The sequence below is a fragment of the Cyanistes caeruleus genome, chromosome 12 (assembly GCF_971803275.1).
Source record: "Cyanistes caeruleus chromosome 12, bCyaCae1.hap1.1, whole genome shotgun sequence".
Classification (NCBI taxonomy): Eukaryota; Metazoa; Chordata; class Aves; order Passeriformes; family Paridae; genus Cyanistes; species Cyanistes caeruleus.
In genome coordinates this window covers 3,227,700-3,247,044 of record NC_141712.1, presented here as the reverse complement: position 1 = coordinate 3,247,044, position 19,345 = coordinate 3,227,700, and the positions used below count along the sequence as shown (strand labels likewise).

Genomic DNA, 19,345 nt, shown 5'->3' with positions numbered 1-19,345 from the left:
CCCCAGGACAAACCTTCCTTCCCTTTACAAAAAGTTTTACATTTCTCAACATCTGTCAGAGTCAGGATGTCTGGGATTTAAATTTTACTAGGGGATTTAGTGCTCCTGCAATGCATGTTGGAAAGATCGACTAGCACAAAAAAAAGAATTTTATCTGTTAACCTCTTTGCATGAGGCCAATTAGAGGTTTTATTTCCACTCATCCTCTGAATTCAGCTATTTGAATGTAAATTACTTTCATTCAAACACGCAGATTTCATCAGCTGTCCCAAATCTCAAAATGCAATTCTTATTATATACATGCTAAGGTAAGAACTGAAAATCTGCACTTCAAATTATTTCTTATGTGAAAAGAAATACAGCCCAAAATAACCAAGCAAACTAAGTCACAACTCACTGTGCTTTCCACACTTAATGAAAGTAAATTTAATGAAAGTAAACTTAATGAAAGTAAACACTTCTCAAAAGGCACATGGTGAGATGGTTTAAAAACAATGAGACTGTCAAGTCATGTTTTTTTGAATTGGGCATTTAAGGTACAGATCCACACACAATTCTGAATGAATGCATAGAGCCCAGTACCTAAAAACAGAATAATGCTATGTGCTATGCCACAATTCATTTATCTACCTTCCTCACTAAATAAACTTAAAATAAACACATCCTCCCTCCCTGCCTGGTGGTGCTTAGAGAACAGCTTCCTGTACCTCAGACACCCATTGTTCTTGTTTTACAGGTGCTTCCTCTCTCCCTTCCACCCAAAGAACTCTTTCACAAGCCAAATTCCAGTTTCTTGTCACTGCATGAAGTGGATACAAGCATAACTGGATGTTGTAAAAAAAGATGGCACAAAGTTTATAAAGAGAAACCTCAATGCTCATACCCCTCTAAACTGTAACAAATCAAAGTGAGAATGAAGGAGAGCAGGCTTGCAGGTCTTCTGTCATGTGCATGGCTCATTATGTGCCTTTGAAGAGTGAAGCCTGCTGCTTTCAGAACCTGAGGTTCATGCAAGAATCTTTGCAGACATTGAGGATTCAACACAAGTAAAACTCCATAGCTCAGCTCTTTCATTTGGGAGAACATGTAAGTTTTATGCTGACACTCTCCAAAAGTGATGACAAACCTGAAGAATGTCAGTGCTTCAATTACCAACAGGTCTAACTCGTTATGTCTAGACTGGGGGACACCAAATTTCCAGATTCCTGAGTCCAAATGTGCTTCATGCCACTCCTCAAACCTCCTCAGGGCAGGACTTGGGTGTGCACAGCACTGAAACCCCCTGGAAAGGAAACGGTGGAAGGTGCAGCATCCTCCCAGGCACTCCTCATCCAGACACTCCGGAGCCACAAACTGCTCCTGCATTTCAGCACACTCCCATAGGGCTGCTGAGAAACTCCTTCCTCCCTGGCCTCATTTCCTGCACCTCGCTGCTGACTCCCAGCATCCTACCACAGACTGTGGCAGCTCAAGACACAATCCCATTTAACCATACCCTTTTTCCAGTCCTCTTCATATTTATTAACATTTAATACATGCTTTCCTTCAAAACACCTAAGTAGAAATTTGATAAATCCTACTGTTCCAGTTCCTCTGTCCCTGCAAAGACACCACCTTCTTATGCCTCCCTATAAAACTTCCCAGCCAAAGCACCACTATTTCCTACCCTTCAACCCCTGCATCTCAGTGAAGCAGCTGCACTGTTGTTATGACAGTGATGGTCTGCACCTTTGATTTTAGGCTGCCATTATAAGAATAGTCAGTTGAATTCCAGTGTCATTTCAACCTACTTCTCTAACAGGTATTTAATATTAAGGGGATACTTAAGATCTGATATCTAGTATGAAAGGGATGCTGTATAAAGTAGAAATATCTGGCAAATTCATCATTTCAAATTTACCATTCAACATTACTGGAGAACCTTTTAGCAGTTCCAAAAGCACATGGTTTAATTTGCTAGGACAGAAGGTGAAGGTCACCTAACCAGCTGCGTGATTTGTCTGAAAAACAGATTTAAAAAATATGCAGCTATTTGGGTCCTTTAACCACAAATTAATTACAAAGCCCTTGTGGTCTCCCATCACCTTGAACAAGGAATCAGTGATGAACCAGCAAGAAGCATTTAACTCACTGCAGGTTAAAGATAATTCAAAGAATACTTGACAATCCTATCACAGGCCACAGTGCAGCTTTATCCTTGCATTTCCTCCCTATGCTGAAGGTGCAGCCTTTTCCCCAACTCACAGGAGACCCAAAGACCCACGTGTCACACACAAACACTGCACCAAGTGCAGAGATTGCAGTAATTAGGGGAGCACAAATGCATTTTCTTATCAGAGTATCTTCAAGCATCTATTTTTATCAGCTGCTTAGATACTGTAAATTCCACTGGTTTTCTTCCCCTCAAGAACACATGTCTACAGCAAGGCATTTAATTGTTCTGCCCTCGGTTGGAGATAATCAGGTAGCATTACCTGGAGCAGAGACTCACTGGTTTATGCTGGGCAGGAAACTCAGCTTCCAATCAAAGCAGAGGGGAAATTTTAAAAATGGCAGGTTTTGAAGCTAATTTGAGAGGGGGGGTAGATGTGTGTTTGGGTCTGTTTAGTTTTTTTGTAACATGGTCATGTATAGATTTGAAAATATTTCTATTTCTCCATGAAGCAGAAGTTTCATTTCTTGTGTTCTCTCTTGAAACAGAGACGAGGAAGCACCTGGTGCATTCTTCTGTTCCTGTCAACTATTGACACCACCTACAGACTCCCATTCTACAAGGACACATTTTGCTCAGAAATTGAGTTAACTGCAGCACTAAAAATAGAGCAACACAGAACAAAACTCTGCAAATTAACTCCTAAACTCCAAAATATCTAGTTTCTCTTCAGGGTGTTTACATAACCTTTGTTTTCCTGTGATTAGTGGTAGTCACCTACCAGTCCAGCCTGGCCAAACAAGAGCTGCACAGCAGTTTTGCAGGCTCCTCTCCACGTGGAAGGGCAGACCTGGTTCAGTACTTCAGTCACAGGAGAGTCGTCACGGGGTGTGAGTCCATTATGGCATCCAGCTTCCTTGATCAACTGCAGCATTGTGTGCTGGAAAAATAATAAACACTCTGTGCTACCCAAGACATGATTTACAAATGGTATCACCAATGCTTCCAGATGGATTTGTCGTTGTTCTACACACTTTTCAAACAGCTATAATGTCTGCAACCTCTGAACAGTCTTATATAACGAGGAGAGTTCCACTGCAGAACAGAAATATGGAAGATTGTCTCTGCTGTTTGGAACACAATCCTGTTCCAAAATCATAAAACACTATTTCTGCTTATATTCTGGCAAACCAGTTTAATCAGAAATACAAAAAGCACTGCAAAGACAACAGAAGAGCAGCATTTTGAGCAACTTATTATTTCAACTCTTTCAGGAGCAAGGAACTAGGTTTATCTAAAAAAAAAAGTGGAAGTGTTGATTAAAATTGCCCAAATTACTTCTGAATGGACATATTTTCCATTTTTTTATACAGACACTACAATTAACTTATCCATAATTTAAAATTCTTTCTAAAAAATTGATTCCAGTTTGTAAGATGACATCAACATGAGCTCTGTTACAAAGTACTTTTTTCAAGTACCTCCCTTATCACCAGGCTGGGCTGACTTATTTTGGCACCTAAGGAGATGAAGGCTCTGACATGCATCACCTGGCTGGGGAATCTGTAAGGGCTCACTTTCTTCTCTACTTCCTCACACCTAACACATCTATTTTCAAATGTTCACAGATGCTCCATTGCCTCCTAGATCTCTATGCCTGTGCCTCTCTCAGATTGGACTGAAATTGCTCAGATGGTCAAAACAGGCGGAACAGGCGTAGCTCTACAATGTTATCAACATCGTGTTTCCACAGGAAGCCAGGCTGAAAAAAAGCACTTTTAAACACAGCTTTGGCACAAAACCTCTATTACTGTTGTTCTCTACATTTTAATGAATTCTACTCCTTCTCCCTCATCTTTACTTCTGTGGTTAATTAGGAGTGATTACCGTTTTCAGCTTCAGGTTTTCTGCTGCAGACTCATTGAAGGAGATTCCTTTCAGAAAATGGGACCCGATCTGGACAGGGACAGTGGGCAGCTCACACTGAATGGGCTGAGGTGGAGTCTGTCTCCTTCCTGTCTGCTGGGCTTCAGCTTCACTGCAACAGCCCTGAAGTACAGAACAGATCAAACAGAAGGAACTAAGACATTAGAAACTCCTAATATGGGTCCAAATGTTTGTGTATTTTAAGCACCCATTTTCAAGTGAGGAGGGATGAAAGAGAGGAGGATTAGCAGATCCTACCTGAAGACTTGCTTCAATTGCTTTTGGGTTCAAGTGGAAGCCAGCCTTCATTGCATATTCACAATGACCCAAGCTCTCCAGGGCCACTTTGTAAGCCTGACATCAAACAAAAAGTTGAGATAGCACAGGCGTATCAGCAAGGAAGCAAGCACACAGTCAATGTGTCTGGGTACAGACAGGGATTGGTACAAGGATTTACCCCACTCAGTTCTATGGCATACACACATTTATCATGGAAGATTCCAAAGCTGTAATTCCCAAATACCTCTGAGCTGTCTGTGGTACACAATTCTGCAGGAACACACTCCTTCCCTATTTCACTCCTTGACCCACTGACTGTACTACATGCACATGAAAGCAGCAGACTTGAAAAACCACCTGCAAAGCACTGTCAATTTTCATGTTTAGCTCTTTGAGCTGATGTTCAGGGATGGCCACACTCTGTGAGCAGAAAAGTTGCTGAACTTCAATTCCTGCCAAACATCCATCACAGCCTCTTTCTCGCAGTCGAGATGTGGCCTGTAATGTAAAATAAAAATCCAGGGTGAGGAAGGTCAGCATTAAACCAGGTCAAGGCTTAAATAGATTTCAAAGAAGAGCAAAAAAGCCCTTTAAAGGGGGCTTTAAACACAATACAGACTTTAAAACCTTCTACAGGAAATAAGAAGCAGCACCTGGGGGAAAGGACCTGGAGACTTTATTATAACTTACTCAAATTCTACTGCCACTTTGGAAGCAGAACTCTGACGTAACCTGCACAGCACATGGGTGTTGGCCAGCACTTGGGTTCAGCATTGTTTGCTGTTACTATTTCAGCTCCCTCTCAGGACCAGGGATCCTGTTACACAGACCACACCATGGCTGTGGTTACCTGAGGACAGACTTGGAACTCCAACATAAACAGAAAATATGGTACACCATGTGTACAAGCACTCCTGTGTTCATGGGATGATACATTTCATAAACTTAAGGGTGATTACTGCGGTGCAATTTGAGAAGAGCCACACGATGCTAAGATCAACTTAGCACAGCAAGAAAATAGCTTTGTGTAATATGATTTTGAAAAACAAGAAATAAGCCAAATATCTACTTTTAGCTGTAAAATCCTACATCAGTGAGCAGGGTAAAGCAATTAGATGTGGGTTATTTTCCAGTCTAGGAGGGAGTCTTGCTCTAAAGCAGGATGTCCAAACTGGGGGGTTCTGGTACTACAGCCAATGGACAGACATGGGCTCACCTCATGGACAGAATTACTGCATTTCCCAAAGCAAATCTTAAAGAGCAAAACCAGTTTTGAGCTACTGACAAAGAATCACCTTAAACATCACTCTGAAGCAGCAGCGCTCTCCTGCCAGAGAGGCTGATTTTATCAGAAAACAATGGGTTGCCTTCCACTCCAAAGTAGAGATTGACAAATATTTCAGTATTTCAAATCCCCTTTCTATTAAAATTATTTGTATTAGTCTATCTACAATTATGAGAGAGATATTTTATTTATTTAAAAACCAAGCATTTTTCTTATGCTACCCTAATACCTCACACAGATACCCCAAATCAGTTATTTCAATCAATCATAAAAGCTGAGATGTGTCTTCTATTGTTATTTTGGAACTATGGAGAATCTCTGTTTTATCTCTCTCCTCCCCATGTATGTTTAATACAGGATTTGATTAGTACAATACTTGTACAAGATTCTTTTGAAATACTGGTTTTGTATTTCTAAAAAACATAAATAGGTGAAGTGGGTTGCTCAAAAGCTAAAAAAAAAATCAAGTTAATGTTCTCTGTGAAGCCAAGTTTAATTTTAATCACTGCTTAAACAAATTTGATAGCAATTGCAGGGCATTTCTAGAAATTGTTGTAGTTTTAAGAAGCTAAGTGTCATACACATAAAATTAACTGCTTCTGTACCACAGAAGTACAGCTATACCAAGATTAGACCTGTTACAATTACCTGTAATACACCTAAAGCACTCCCAAATCCCAGTTTTATCCAGTAAAATAAATTTATGCTGTAGTAAAAAAATCACACATAATCCCTCTGCATTCATGCAACTCATCAGCTTTCCTGTACCTTGCAGATGTCAGTGAGAAATGGAGACCTTGACAAGATTTCCAGTCAGGATGACTAACAAGCCATGTGGGCAAATGAGACTGCAAAAGCACATGCTCCAAGTCATCTGAATTTAGGGAAAACACACACTCTGTGTCTGAAGCCATTCTGATCTATCAGGTCCAGACTTCAACAGTGCCAGGGAAAGCAGAAAACCTCATAAAACTGAGTGTCTTTATAAAGTACTGGTTTTGGCTGGCAAAGGGTTCCACAGATGACAGGTGATTGTGAAAGTACAAGTCCTGAGAGTGGCACATTTAAGTAACATGGGTCATATTCCAACAGTGGATGGATGAAGTAACATCAAGCTCACCAGCATGAAGACAAAAGTGTTAAAAATTACCACAAAGATTTTGAAGCATAAAATAGAATTAGTGCTCAAAATTTGAGAGAAATAGACAGTATCTAAATTATTTTTTCATCAAGATTTTGCTCTGTTTTCACAAAGACTCGCTGAGGTTTTTATTTTTAATTCCCTCTGTCTGCCCTATTTGAACAGTGGCAGTTCATTACCAATAACAAAAATCTGTTTGCACTGCTTGTGTGCTCCTTATGCACAACCCTACAGCAAAGAAAACTTTACACAGGGCAAAGATAGTGCACTCATCCCATGAGAAAAATGAGTTTTAGTGTCTGAAACCAACTGTGCCACATTTCCCCCTCCAAATGCAGCATGTCTTTAAAATCAGCTGTTTTCTTCCTTTGTTAGGACACCCAGGTTAACCTTAGGTTTCACTAAATCTGCTGTGCTTACAGCAAGACCTCCTCACCTCTGCTGCTCCTCTCCATGATCTTATTGCATCTTCCAGCTCATTTGTGGGGCTTATATTTGAGGCTCCAGTCCCACTAACGTTCTTCCTCTCCTGAGCCACAGCTTCAGCAAAGCAGGAGTGTGCCACAGGCTGGACTTTCTGCAGAGCTTGTGACAGGAATTGGAAGTGGACCTGCATCACTGTCAAGAAACATCGCCCAAGTACCTGTGGGAGACAGACAAACCACATAGAACACACACACGTGTTTCAAGCACACGGAAGAGCTCACAGAAGTTTCCCTTCTTCCTTTCTGTTTGGTGTTTGGGTAAGGAACTATGTTAAAGTCTGGTCTTTTCTTATTAAAATAATGCTTCAGATTGTAAGATATGATATTCAACCATTTACTTAAAATACAAATGAGCATTAGTTTCTATGAATGAAGGGGACATTCGGAGTCATTTTTAGTTCTGTACTCAAGTTCTGACTACTTGACAAATGAGAAGCTTGCTCAGTTACTTGGCAAAATCAAGCACAAAAGTGGGAGTAGCATATTATCACAAGGACCAGGTCAACACCAAAACCCATCTGCACAAAGAGCTGGCTGAATTTCTGATAAAAACCCAAAGCAGCAACAACAAAACATGAATAACTGATAAATGATGAATAAAATGATACTGCACTGGGGAACACTGCACTGGGGGACACTGCACTGGGGGACACTGCACTGGGGGACACTGCACTGGGGGACACTGCACTCCTGCCAAGCTCCCTCAGGGAGGCCAGGCCAGGCCAGGGCAGGGCAGGGCAGGGCAGGGCAGGGAGGCTCCCTGGGCTGAGGACAGGCAATGCCATCCCCCACTGGTCCCCCCAGCTGTGCCCAAGGACACTGGGGCCCCTTGGGCGGCAGCAGCACAGCAGAGCTGCTGTGCCAGAGGTGCAGGGACAGCAGCCAGGGACACCCTGGAGAGCCAAAGGCTCCAGCAGGAACGCTCCATCCGGGGCCACGCTCCCCAGGCAGGAAAAAGCTGACAACCAAGTGTACAACTAGAGAGCTGCAGAGAAAGAGGGATTTTCCAAATCACAGCAGAAAGTATTTAAAAACTATTCAAAGTGTTTCTTTTATGGAGTTTATCACATGAAGTGCTTTAAAATGTGTATTTGACTTGGATTTATTAAAAAAGAGTCAACTCCAATTCCATTTTAGGAATAATTCATAAAACACACAGATAATGTACAAAGCTATCATGCCTTGGAGGCATTAAATCATCTGCCTTATTTTCAGCTACATTCTTCTGGACCAGAACTGTTCAGACACAATGTATCTTCCTGGCAGGACTCTCCAGTCACAGGAACAGCTACATGCATTTACTATCTACTTCCGAAGAACCAATGGTGGCAATGCTTTTTTCCACTGCATCCAGACTCCTTTTGACATTCCATTCTAGTTCAATCACTTCCCTTCTTTGTACAAGGCATAAAATTAAACATTTTTGGTACTTTGACTGACCTCTGAAAGTGGAGCTTGCCTTATTAAAAAAAAAAACAGTCAGCAAATGATAAAATGAAGAAAACTCCAACTTTCCTGGGTATGAGATTATAAAGATTTATTTAAAAACTGCAGGAAGAGGCAACTGGTGATCTGAATTATTTCTGTGTAGGAAGAATGCAGTTCTCAGGGGAAGATGAAACTAGTACTCATTAGGAATTTCAAGCTGATTAAATTTCAAAGAATATTTAAGGTACAAAGGTTGAAGTTTCCCCAGCCTGGGAATAATGCTCAAAATAAACAAATGATTCAGGTTTTAAGTGGCAGCACACAACATTCCTATTATAACTTACAATGTTAAACAGTGAAGATAAATAGTAACATCTGCTTTACTGAACTTTTATTTTGTTTGAAAAAAATTCATTTCAGCTTTCCTCCAAAATGAGTAAGAATGGTTTAAACTTCACTATCAAAGTGGTGGAGGATTTCTGTACTGTTGAACACCCCCTTTGGATGGATGGCAGATGCCAAACTCACTTTAAAGAGCTTTAAAGAGCTCACTTGGTCAGATTTTCTGCCCAAGAGCCCAAAGTTTGCCTTATCCATGGGGAAGGCAGTGAGCTCCCCCAGGCAGGGCTGGGCACTGACCCCTGTGCAGAGCAGCACAGGGAACCTCTGCTGCACGTCCCTGCACCAGCACATGGAAAACATGCAGTTTTCCTCAGCTAGAGACACCACCATGTCTTTTTCAAGTTTATTTTCCCTGCTTTCCCATGCAGAAGTGTGTGACTCCTCCTTCAGACCAGAATAAACACAAACCCTACAAACTGTGCAGGAATCAAAGCTGAAATGGAATCATCTCAAGTGTCAAACAGTGAGATTTCCTTGGGAGTGGTGATGTTTTCTTAATTTCATAGATTCATTTACATTGCATAAACAATGAGGTCTTCAGCATCCAAATTTTTTGTCCCACAGAACACAGCTCGACCTCCCTGACCTCCATCAGGCAGGACAGATGTCTGCCTGTCTCAGCAGAGCCTTACCTGAAGGAATCTCTCTTTTCCTGCTGAGGCTCTTACAAGAAATGGGATTTTTGGTTCCCTACCAGCAGGAGCACCAGGTGTGATGCAGTGTTAGGTTACTCTGTCCCACTTTATCCTCTTCATGGGGGCACACAATCAGCTTTGGAATATCCCACTGGACAAAGTGTACACAAAATTGCCAGTTTTCATTGCTAAACAGGGATGCCATACAAAATTGCCTGGCAAGAAAATCTTGTACAAGTTTCCTTAAAACAGAGCACTACCAGTAACAAAGTCAGCAAATAACAAGTGTCAGTCTTCTACATTTGATACAAATGCTGACTTGCAGTTCTCCAAATACCATTTTATGCAGTAGAACTTTCTTCTTCTTTCCTTTTTTTTTTTGGCTATTTCCTTAAACAAGCAGAATGCTCAAAAAGCCAAACACCACAACAGAATTACTCAGTGGTTTCCATTAACAGTGTCCTTAGTGGCACAGCCTGGCTGCCACTGAACTGCTGTGCCCCATTACGAGCCAAGAACCTTCCTGTACATCACCAGAAGTGGGCAGAATATTATTCATTTTCACTCTGTAGCAGACCCCTGCAGTTCCAAAGAGCAATCTCATGAACAGAACACCTCCAAGGGAAGGCTTGGTCCTGCCCATAGGTGGAATCATCTGCAGGCTGAATTCCAGCAGAATCTAGTTCAACAGACTCATTTCTTCCAGCAGTGACCCTAAAAGCCACTCATGATAATCTGATCTTGACAGCTAGTGGTCACTATCATTTAGCAAAAAAAAAAAACTAACAACATTTAAGTGTGAAGCATTTTAAAAATAAAAAGCAGCAATTAAAATGTAAGAAAAATTTTTTTTTGCTTCTAACAGTTCCTCAGTTCAGAAGAGTCTGGAAGCAATCACTGAAAATTCCAGGAAAGACTAATTTAAGAAATAGTGAAATTGGGCTTTACAATGTTTGCTAAGGAAAGCCTACATTTAATATTTACTTAGACATTTTGTCTCACATTTTGTTCAAAAATTCTTAGGCTATTTTATACACACAAAAGCCAAAAATTATCTCCATTTAATACAGAACAGAGCATCCAAGAATATATCTGGTGCCTATCTGTGCTTCCTTTTTGTACAGGAAGGCAACATTCCCCTCATTACTACCACTTCTAAGACAATTCACAAGCCCTGTGTAGCTAGCAGTCATTCTTTATGTATTTTGCAGTACTGAGGCTTCTCCAAAGCTTCATAAGAGATGGGGAAATATACTTACTTCTACCACTTTTACTTCTCCCTATGGATTTGCTTTAATGCTTTTATTAACAGAAGTACAGAGTTACTGCATTCCCCCAGCAGACAGATATGGAAAACACCCTCTCATTTACCCTGATTTCCAAGCTGTTCCTCCTCACCCATACAGGCACAGAATACCCAATAATTCAAAGGTGTTTGAAAGAGGAAAAGAGAAAGAAGAATATAAAAATCAGCATTTGCATTTCTGAAATTAAGAAACCTTGGGAAACTCCATCTGTCACCACACTTTGATCAAGAGAAGTCACCTTCTTACACAGCCTGGCAGACAGTTCTGAACCAGCAAGCTTTGTTCTAAGTAACAATAAATAAATTAAAAACCTCATCCTGTGGTGCTATCATCCAGGCTGCATAAAAGTTTTCTGCCCAAATTCAAGTCAGGTATGTTCACCAAAACTGAAGTTTTCCTGACATTGCCTTCCCTGGGGGGCAGAGCTCAAGATGTGTGGAACCCCAGAAAAGCCACAGCTCTCTGCTCAATTCCTAAAGACAAACCTGCTGAGCTTGGACTTCTCATTCCTCCCAAAAACTACAGCCTGTGTTAAGCAAGGTTTAGGAAAATTGCATTTTCCTTAGCTGGGCTCACACACAGAAAGTCCCATTCTCGTGTCCTTCTCATGAATTTGGGGTTCTGCCCCACTGCACCCTGAGCTCAAGTCACCTCCTGTAACAGCAGCCTCCATCCCTCCCACAGGAGCCCTGCAGGGCCATTCTCAGAACTGCTGAGCTGCCACTGGGGTGTTCCCCCATCTCTCAGGGCTGTGAGCTCTCTCAGTCACCCAGCAGAGAAGCTGACAAAGCAGCTTCAGATACACCTGCATTCCCCTCCTGGTATTTTCCAGGGGAACAATTATGCTGCCTCACACTCTTCCCCCATCACTTCCCTGTTCAGCAAACTCTGATGAAGTCAGGCAAGCCCTTTATGTTTTTCTGCTTACACTGTGAGATTTTTAATCCTGCTGGCAGTTTTATGAAATGTTAACTTCTCTATCCACCAGGGGGGAAAAAAGCAAACCACTTTTTAAACTGAAATTTTAGCATCAACAGCTCAGTCTTCAAACCCCACAAAAGCACAAAGGGAGAGGATCTCACCAGGTCACCCTTCTGTCCCTAGCAAGGAGCAATTTCACCTAGGTCAGTTCTACCTGAGGCAGGTTTAACCTGTTCTGTAAGCACTGCTCCCTACCCTTTGTAGCAATCCACATCAGTGCTCCACTAACATTACAAAGGGTTTCCACAGCATCTAATGTAAACTTTTCCTTCTGAAATTTAAGTTCCTTGCTCCACCTTACATGGACATGAAGAACAGACACTGACATGTTCTGGCAGCTTCTCACATACCTGAGCAATTTTGATTTTCCTTCTCAGCCTCTTCTTCTGTAGAGTCCATCTTTTCAATTTGTCCTCTGATGTTCTGTTTCCTGGATGTCTGACTGCTCTTGCTGCTCTCCTCTGCTGCCTCTCCAGTTGCTCCCTGTTTCTCTGAGTGCACCAGCAGTGCTGTGCATGTGCACTGCTGTGTTTAAGGCCATAATAACCAGTGAAGTGCTCAGCTCATGGTTCTCACAGGTTAGGGTTGTGTTAAATTCATGGTAACTGTCTCTTTGCACAACAGCAACAGCGCTGCTTTATTATTTCCAACTGCACAACGCTGACTCTTACCCTACACACAACTCCCACAAGCCCTAGGACTGCTCTCCAGAGCTGCTGCCCAGTGGCCTTCACTCCTGAAGCTGAAAAAGTCTATTTAAATATTACAACATTCAGCTTTCCCCTCTGAATTCCATCCCAACGGGAAAACTCGGTTGTTCAAGATTATTTTTAGTTCAGCAGGTCTCCCAGCATGCTTATATCCTGTGCTTCCAAGTCACCTACAAACAAATATATTCCTGTACTGGCCTCTGCCAAGGTCCAGTTCAGCTATGAGCAGCTGCTGCTCCCTGGGCACAACCACCCAGCAGAATTCACCCCTCTACTCCACAGAACAACCACGAGTCGCTGTCAAATCCCACATTCTGCTGCTGCTTAAGCCAAAGCAGAACACAACACTGGTCTCCTTATGCAGAAGTTCCCATAAATCCTGCATATTGACTGTTTTCAGAGCCTTGTGCAAGGTGCAGTTTTAATGAAGAAAAAGATACCAGAAGAGTAGGATGGGAAGTGGTGGGACAGCCCAAGAGGAGAGGCAGGAGCAGCTGCTCACACTCGTTCCCACCACGGAGCTGCCAGGGCAGGGGAGGGAGCGCTGCAGGTGCACAGAACAAGGCTCAGGCCTGGCCAGGAAAAGCTGGGACCAGAGCAAGTTTCTCTGCCTTCAAGCTGGCAGGACTTGCACCCACCTGATGCAATTGCTGCTTTGTTTCTGCTCCTCAGTTCCCTGCAGAGCGAGGGGCAGCACACAGCCAGCACCCACCTCTGCTGCCCACCTGACAAAAGCAGCTCCACACAGGGCTCCTACACTTTGGAAGACATTTCCAAGTCCACAAAAACTCCTAGAAGACATCTAGTGCTTTTGATTTTTTTTAATTCAGAAAGTATTTCAGCTCATCTCTTATAAAGATCAATTAATTACATAAACTCACTCTTTTTTATATACATTGCTACAGCTTTAGCTGAAGAGTGATATTATTGGATTGTCTTTAAAAACATCAGCCTACAGAAGACATCTATAGCAAATATACAGCCCATCTTCATTCTATACCAAGCATACAACACTGAGAACTGTAGTACACAACTGCAGGGAGAGCTGTGACTGACAAATTGCATCCCCCTTAAGATTCCATCTGGAAGTGGAGCTAGAGAAAGCAGATAATGCCTGACAGGCACAAACATTCACTCTTACAAAGTTACCTGAAATCTAAATCAAAACCAAGAGAATTTAAAAGTAACTTTTCCATTCAGGATGTAGTTCTGAAGGAATAACTCTGCAAAGATTGCAGCAAAGTGAAGAAATGTGTCAAAACACAAGGAACTGCTTAAAACTCCAGGGATTTAATCTGTGACTATCTCGTAACACTGCCTGCTACATAACACATTTACTGGAGGAGAAATACCCAGACCTTCCCAGGCAGCCTTGGTGGGAAAGCTGGGGGTCCTCTCTGAATCCTACATATATATATATATATATATATATATATATATAGGATCTAGACTATGAACATTATAGCCAATTCATGACACATTTTACAGCACTAATCTCTCACACAGCGTGTTATTTTCCTCTTACAACAGCTCAAAAGGACAAAAATGTTGTGAAGAGTGATAAAATATTAGTCAACTAATATGTAGTTTTACTGAAACACTGATGACAATATGCTACTCCCACGTGCTCAGGTTTCCCCTCGGAATGGAAAACACCAAGGAAAGTGTAGGCTGATTTAGAATATGGCATAACATTGTTAGAAACATTAGCTAACATAGAACAAAAAATGGTTTAAAATATTTGTCTGGTTGGTTCTTCTACCAACTAAATATAATAGGTGTAAGAAATACCTATTAAATAAATAGGCATAAGAAATACCTATTAAATACCTGATTTAACACAGATGGAGGTCAGATCTCACATGACTTGGTACTTTTAGGACATAACAAATGAAGAGTTTCTTTTTCCCCCAGCATCACCCACAAATACATAGCAAGGTGGAGAAAACTTCTGGTGTAGAAGGGATTTTGAAGAGAAATCCAGTTAAGAAGGAATGATACAAATTCAAGTACGAAACAGTATCCTCCAAGGCAACTTACCTCAATGTCTTGTAGGCTGAACTCTTTTTGATCTTTGAAGTTTGCAGCTCCTGCACTCAGTTCCATCAGCATTTTTGCTATTTCTGGTTTTATTGCTGCTGTGAGTCGGCTGGCCGCTTCCATGACATGTTCCTGCACGTCTTTCAGTTGCATAGCTGCCTTAGAGTAGTGCGAGTTCCTAAACACGCTGCTGAAAAGGTCTGTGAGGAAAGTGCTCGTACGGCAAAAGACGTTGAGTGCATCCAGGTATTTGGAGATTCCCTGCTGGATGTCTGCGATGGGAGTCGTGTGGGAGGCGGGGTGGGAGCAGCCGCCCGCAGCAGCCGGGGACACCAGGGGGGTGCTGGGGGTGGCGGATGCCAGCGGGGCGCTCAGGGTCCTGCCCAGCTCGGGCATTTGATACTGCTGGTGTTGCTGCACTTTCTGCTTGGACCCGCCAAGCAAAAAGCGCCGCTTATAGTCCATTTTGCTTTCTTGTGCACTGCAGCAATACATAAGTGAGTGCTTGTCCAGAGAGTTCTTGAATCAACAATCACTTGTCAAATTCCTTCCTCGAGTATCTATGTACAGTAACAGAGCGGGACTGTGTACATAGGTTTCACAAAAGGCATTTCAGAAAGGCAAGCGTCTGTATAATCTGTATCAGCAGTGGGAACGGCAGCAGATCTGCTGACTCCGTGTTTTCAGTGTTCGGTGCAGCCCTGCTGCAGTTATAAACTGTACTCAAAAACAAGCCCAAGTATCTGAACAAAGCTCTGTCTCTTGTGTGGTATCCCCCCTGCACACAGAAAAGCCAACTGGAGCAGAGTAGGGATCGCCTACAAGTTCCTCACGAGCGTAACGCTGTCACTTGCTCTTCCATCTACAAAAGTTGATTTTGTCAATGCAAGTAATAGTTACAGAAGCAATACCTTAATACAACTCTCCCATTAGTAGTATCAGGAAAAGTGGAGCAAACCACCGATCAACAGCGATTATAAAAGCAGTGCAGAGGCTCTTTCCTTGAAAAAGCAAATCCTTATGTCAGCAGATCAAATATCTTCAAATGTCTTGACAGATCCAGTCTGCCAACTCAGTTTACTTGTAGTGTCTCTTCTTAATATTAGAGGGGGAAAAAAAAAATCTGGACTGTTTACAGAAGACTTTGCAAGTATAAGCTATTAAAAACTAGAGTGTTTGTTATTGCAAGCCTTCTTCCCCTTTCCCTGTTTGTTGAGGTAGTTGTTTCTGTTGTAACATTAAGAAGTGGTGCTTCCAGACTGCGTTTGCCCTCAATTGCAGACTCAGAACAAAAATGCACAAATGTATTTGTAAGGCCTCTAGGTCATTTCCTGTGAATGGAGGGGAAAAAAAAAAAAATTTAAACGTTAGAGAACAATGAGAAGGTTTAAAAATTTAACTCCTGCAGTGTCCTGGTTCACGTTTCTGGGCACAAACTGTCAACAACACCCAAGATCCAAATGGAGATAGCTGCACTGACAGTTTAAAACTCTGTTAGAAGCCAGCGTCATCCTGTTGCTAAACTCAACACAAATATTTTCTTGTTAATTCTTTCATTCTAGGCTGTCAAACTTAAGAGTCTGGTTAATCCCCAGTGCAAGTCTTGCACAGTTAAGAACAGTCAAAGGTGATTACTGCAGAGCTCAAGGGGAGTTAATCACATTTTCTAATCTCATCCTTTACAAATAATTAAAGACTGAAATAAATTAAAACTTTTTTTCATGCACTATAATTTATTGCAGAACTCTCCATTCATTTTAATAGTTTACTAAAACAACAGATACAGGTCCTTAATTTTTTTTTTTTTTTATTAGAACAACAACAGACAAATCTGCCTAATCCTACCTGAGATTAGCTGAGAAATACAACATCCATGTCCCATTCCAGTGTGATGGGCAGGCAGCATCTCTCATGCACAACTGCCCAAGAATCTGATTGATGTAAATAACACTCTCAGCACACATCAAAGTAGGGAGGAAATACAATTTCTGTACTGCCCTGCTCCTACTGGCAAACCCTGGTGCAGCTGGGGAGCCAAGAGCTCCCTGAAGGTGTCTGAAGGAAGGTGAACAGAGCCTGAGCAGTGGAAAAGGGCCAAGAAGGAGCACGAGGGATTCAATACTGATCAAACAGTGTCAGGACAATATCAGGATACAATTCCTTCCATCAGTTTGCCAGTCCCAGCTCCATTCCCTTCAGGCCACTCTCTCCCTCTCCTTCACACCCTTGATTCTATCAAACAAGGACATCCTTTTCCTTACTGCAGCAATTGCAATGTCCCAGGCACTTAGAAGAATAATCCAGGAACACTTTCATTTAAAAAAAAAATGTTCCTTTAGCTATTATATTTGAGCAATGAAATCTGTAGTAATATTGTCAAAACAGCTGGGGAACAAAGAGTTTATTTTCAGTCAAAATTTCTCATTTCCATCTGTCTGAAGACACACAATATTCACTCATTCCCATTTTAGCACACATGTAGGATACAAGCATCCAACAGATAAAGAAGGCAAGACACAGAAGGACAAAACATCCAGAGCTGGGGAGTCTCACTCCCATTAAAGCAACCGGGCACAAGTTTTTCGGGAAGTCTGAAAATGGTTCTGCTTCAGAGATCTAGTGCAAATATTCTTTTTCACTCACCCTTTTTAAAACCTAAAACTCAAAGAAACTCCCATATGCATTTCAACATCCTTAAATCACTCCAAGCTGATACTTACCTCCCTAACTACTTTATACTTCCCTCAGTATTCACTCTGAATGTGTCAAAATGCAAGGAACTCATTAAAACCATAATTTTCTAGGAAGTCTTGATGTCACATGCATAGCTGAAAGTAATTTTCTCCTTGTTTTACAAGCTAGGGTGCCTTACAGTGGAGAGCATGATTAAATTGATTTCCTTGATTTCATATAAATGTAGATGGAACAAGAGAGTTGGTTAATTTTAATGCAACATGTAAGTAAATTAGTGATTGTTTTTCCTAAGCAAACATGAAATTTCTCATTGCAGAGGAACTTAAGAAATTATCATGAAAGAAAAAACTAAGAAGGAGGGGTTTTCAAGGTCCAGGGCACTGAATTAGATGAGATTATCAAAGATGCACCTCAGCTCAGTGCTTGTGATTACACACAGAACCTTTCAGGATCAAACACACTGAACTCATCATCTGGAACTGTCAGATATTCAGCCAAGACATAAACTGCTGCATCCTAAAAGAACATTAATGCAATGAATGGGGGAGTGAGAAAGTGGCTTCATATTTTCCATAGTTATAAACAAAAACAACAAATCATTGTGTTTTACTTCTGGGCAATTTTATAGTCAAATTTGCAGGTACTTACTCAATTCTTCAGCTTCAAAATTCCCTTGTAATAAAACCTACACAGAAAGAGGACAGCTTGTATCTTCAGCTGATATTTATTCAAAGAGAGGAAAGCTGCACGCCTCAATACCAGACATGTGTCTGAATACCATGTCTGAAACTCCATATAATGAGCTCTCTGACATGCTACACACAAAATAAACATCCCTCCTTTTGCATCTTTTTCTGAAAAAGTGAAGCACAGAAGGTTCCCACGCTCTCCCCTCCCCTTCCCACTGCTTTTGGTGCGTGGGTTAAATGTGAGGGCTCCACACTGAACTCGAGGGACTTCAGGCCAATCTACCTCTTGCCACCTTAGGGGGAAAAAGTAATAATTTGTTTCCCTCTAGTGATACAAGAACAGCATGTTATCACCCAAAATATAAACATTAAACTTACACTTCATTTTGTAGAAAACAGAAATACTCACGGAAACCAAGTGAAGAAATTCTTTAAAATGTTACCATAGCACAAGAAAAGGTGTTTTATCCTTCCTTTATGTAATCAAAACCAAAACAGAGCTTTTCAGGTACTATTAAAGACTGTAATAGAATTAATATATAGTATAAACCCAGCTCCACACTGAACACTGCTCTGCTCAAAATGGCAAAACACTACTGGAAAAGCTCAGCACACTGTTTACATTATCACTTCAAGGAGTTAATGCTGAAGTTAAGGAATTGCTACTAGTTTGGACTGTTTGAACTTCCAGAGAATCAGCTGCACAAGCTGCTCTAAAAATGGCCACATTTGCATAGAGGATACAGAAATTGAAGGCAAATGAGTGCAAATGCAAATTGAGTTCACTACTTTTTAAAAATGCAGCATCCAAATTTTTTTGTTTAGATACTTCCCCAAAAAATGCTTTTTTCCAACTTCACCAGTTGCAGGAGATACAAATAAACAGGGAAGACTCTCAGACAAGTGGAATTTGGTACCCTCCAGTTTGTTTTGGAGCAGCATGAGGGGTCTAATCCCCATCTGTCCTGTTTGGGATTACCCTGCTAGAAGAGAAGGCAGCTTTTTCCCTGAATTAACACAGCAAACTGAGCAGAGGAAGCAGTGCTTTAAATAAGGTTCTGACCTCAACTTTAAAAACTGGCAAAAGTTTCCCTTCAAATGGTGTTCTTTATGGATTCTGTTCCAGTGAATATGCAATAAAACACAGAAGAGTAAGATAGTCCAAAACACCTGAGCTGATTTTTTTGAATG

The 19,345-nt window shown here is 41.4% G+C and overlaps 1 protein-coding gene and 1 long non-coding RNA gene across 4 annotated transcripts in view; one reads left to right on the top strand and one right to left on the bottom strand.

Annotated features, from left to right (window-relative positions):
* GARRE1 (granule associated Rac and RHOG effector 1) overlaps positions 1–19,345 on the bottom strand; it is a 55,531-nt gene that overhangs the window by 11,425 nt on the left and 24,761 nt on the right. For all 3 annotated transcript variants that reach the window (XM_086847791.1, XM_023934887.2, XM_086847792.1), the window contains 6 exons: positions 14,772–16,102; positions 7,220–7,426; positions 4,715–4,855; positions 4,337–4,432; positions 4,040–4,201; positions 2,934–3,092 (listed from right to left, as the gene is read on the bottom strand). In XM_086847791.1, coding sequence (XP_086703917.1) covers positions 2,934–3,092; positions 4,040–4,201; positions 4,337–4,432; positions 4,715–4,855; positions 7,220–7,426; positions 14,772–15,266 — 1,260 coding nt within the window. In that variant the 5' untranslated portion in view covers positions 15,267–16,102. The remainder of the gene's footprint in view (positions 1–2,933; positions 3,093–4,039; positions 4,202–4,336; positions 4,433–4,714; positions 4,856–7,219; positions 7,427–14,771; positions 16,103–19,345) is intronic.
* Positions 737–7,584, top strand: LOC111934706 (uncharacterized). Its single transcript, XR_002867395.2, has 3 exons — positions 737–1,086; positions 2,701–5,459; positions 6,418–7,584. It is a non-coding gene; the product is annotated as an uncharacterized LOC111934706 (long non-coding RNA).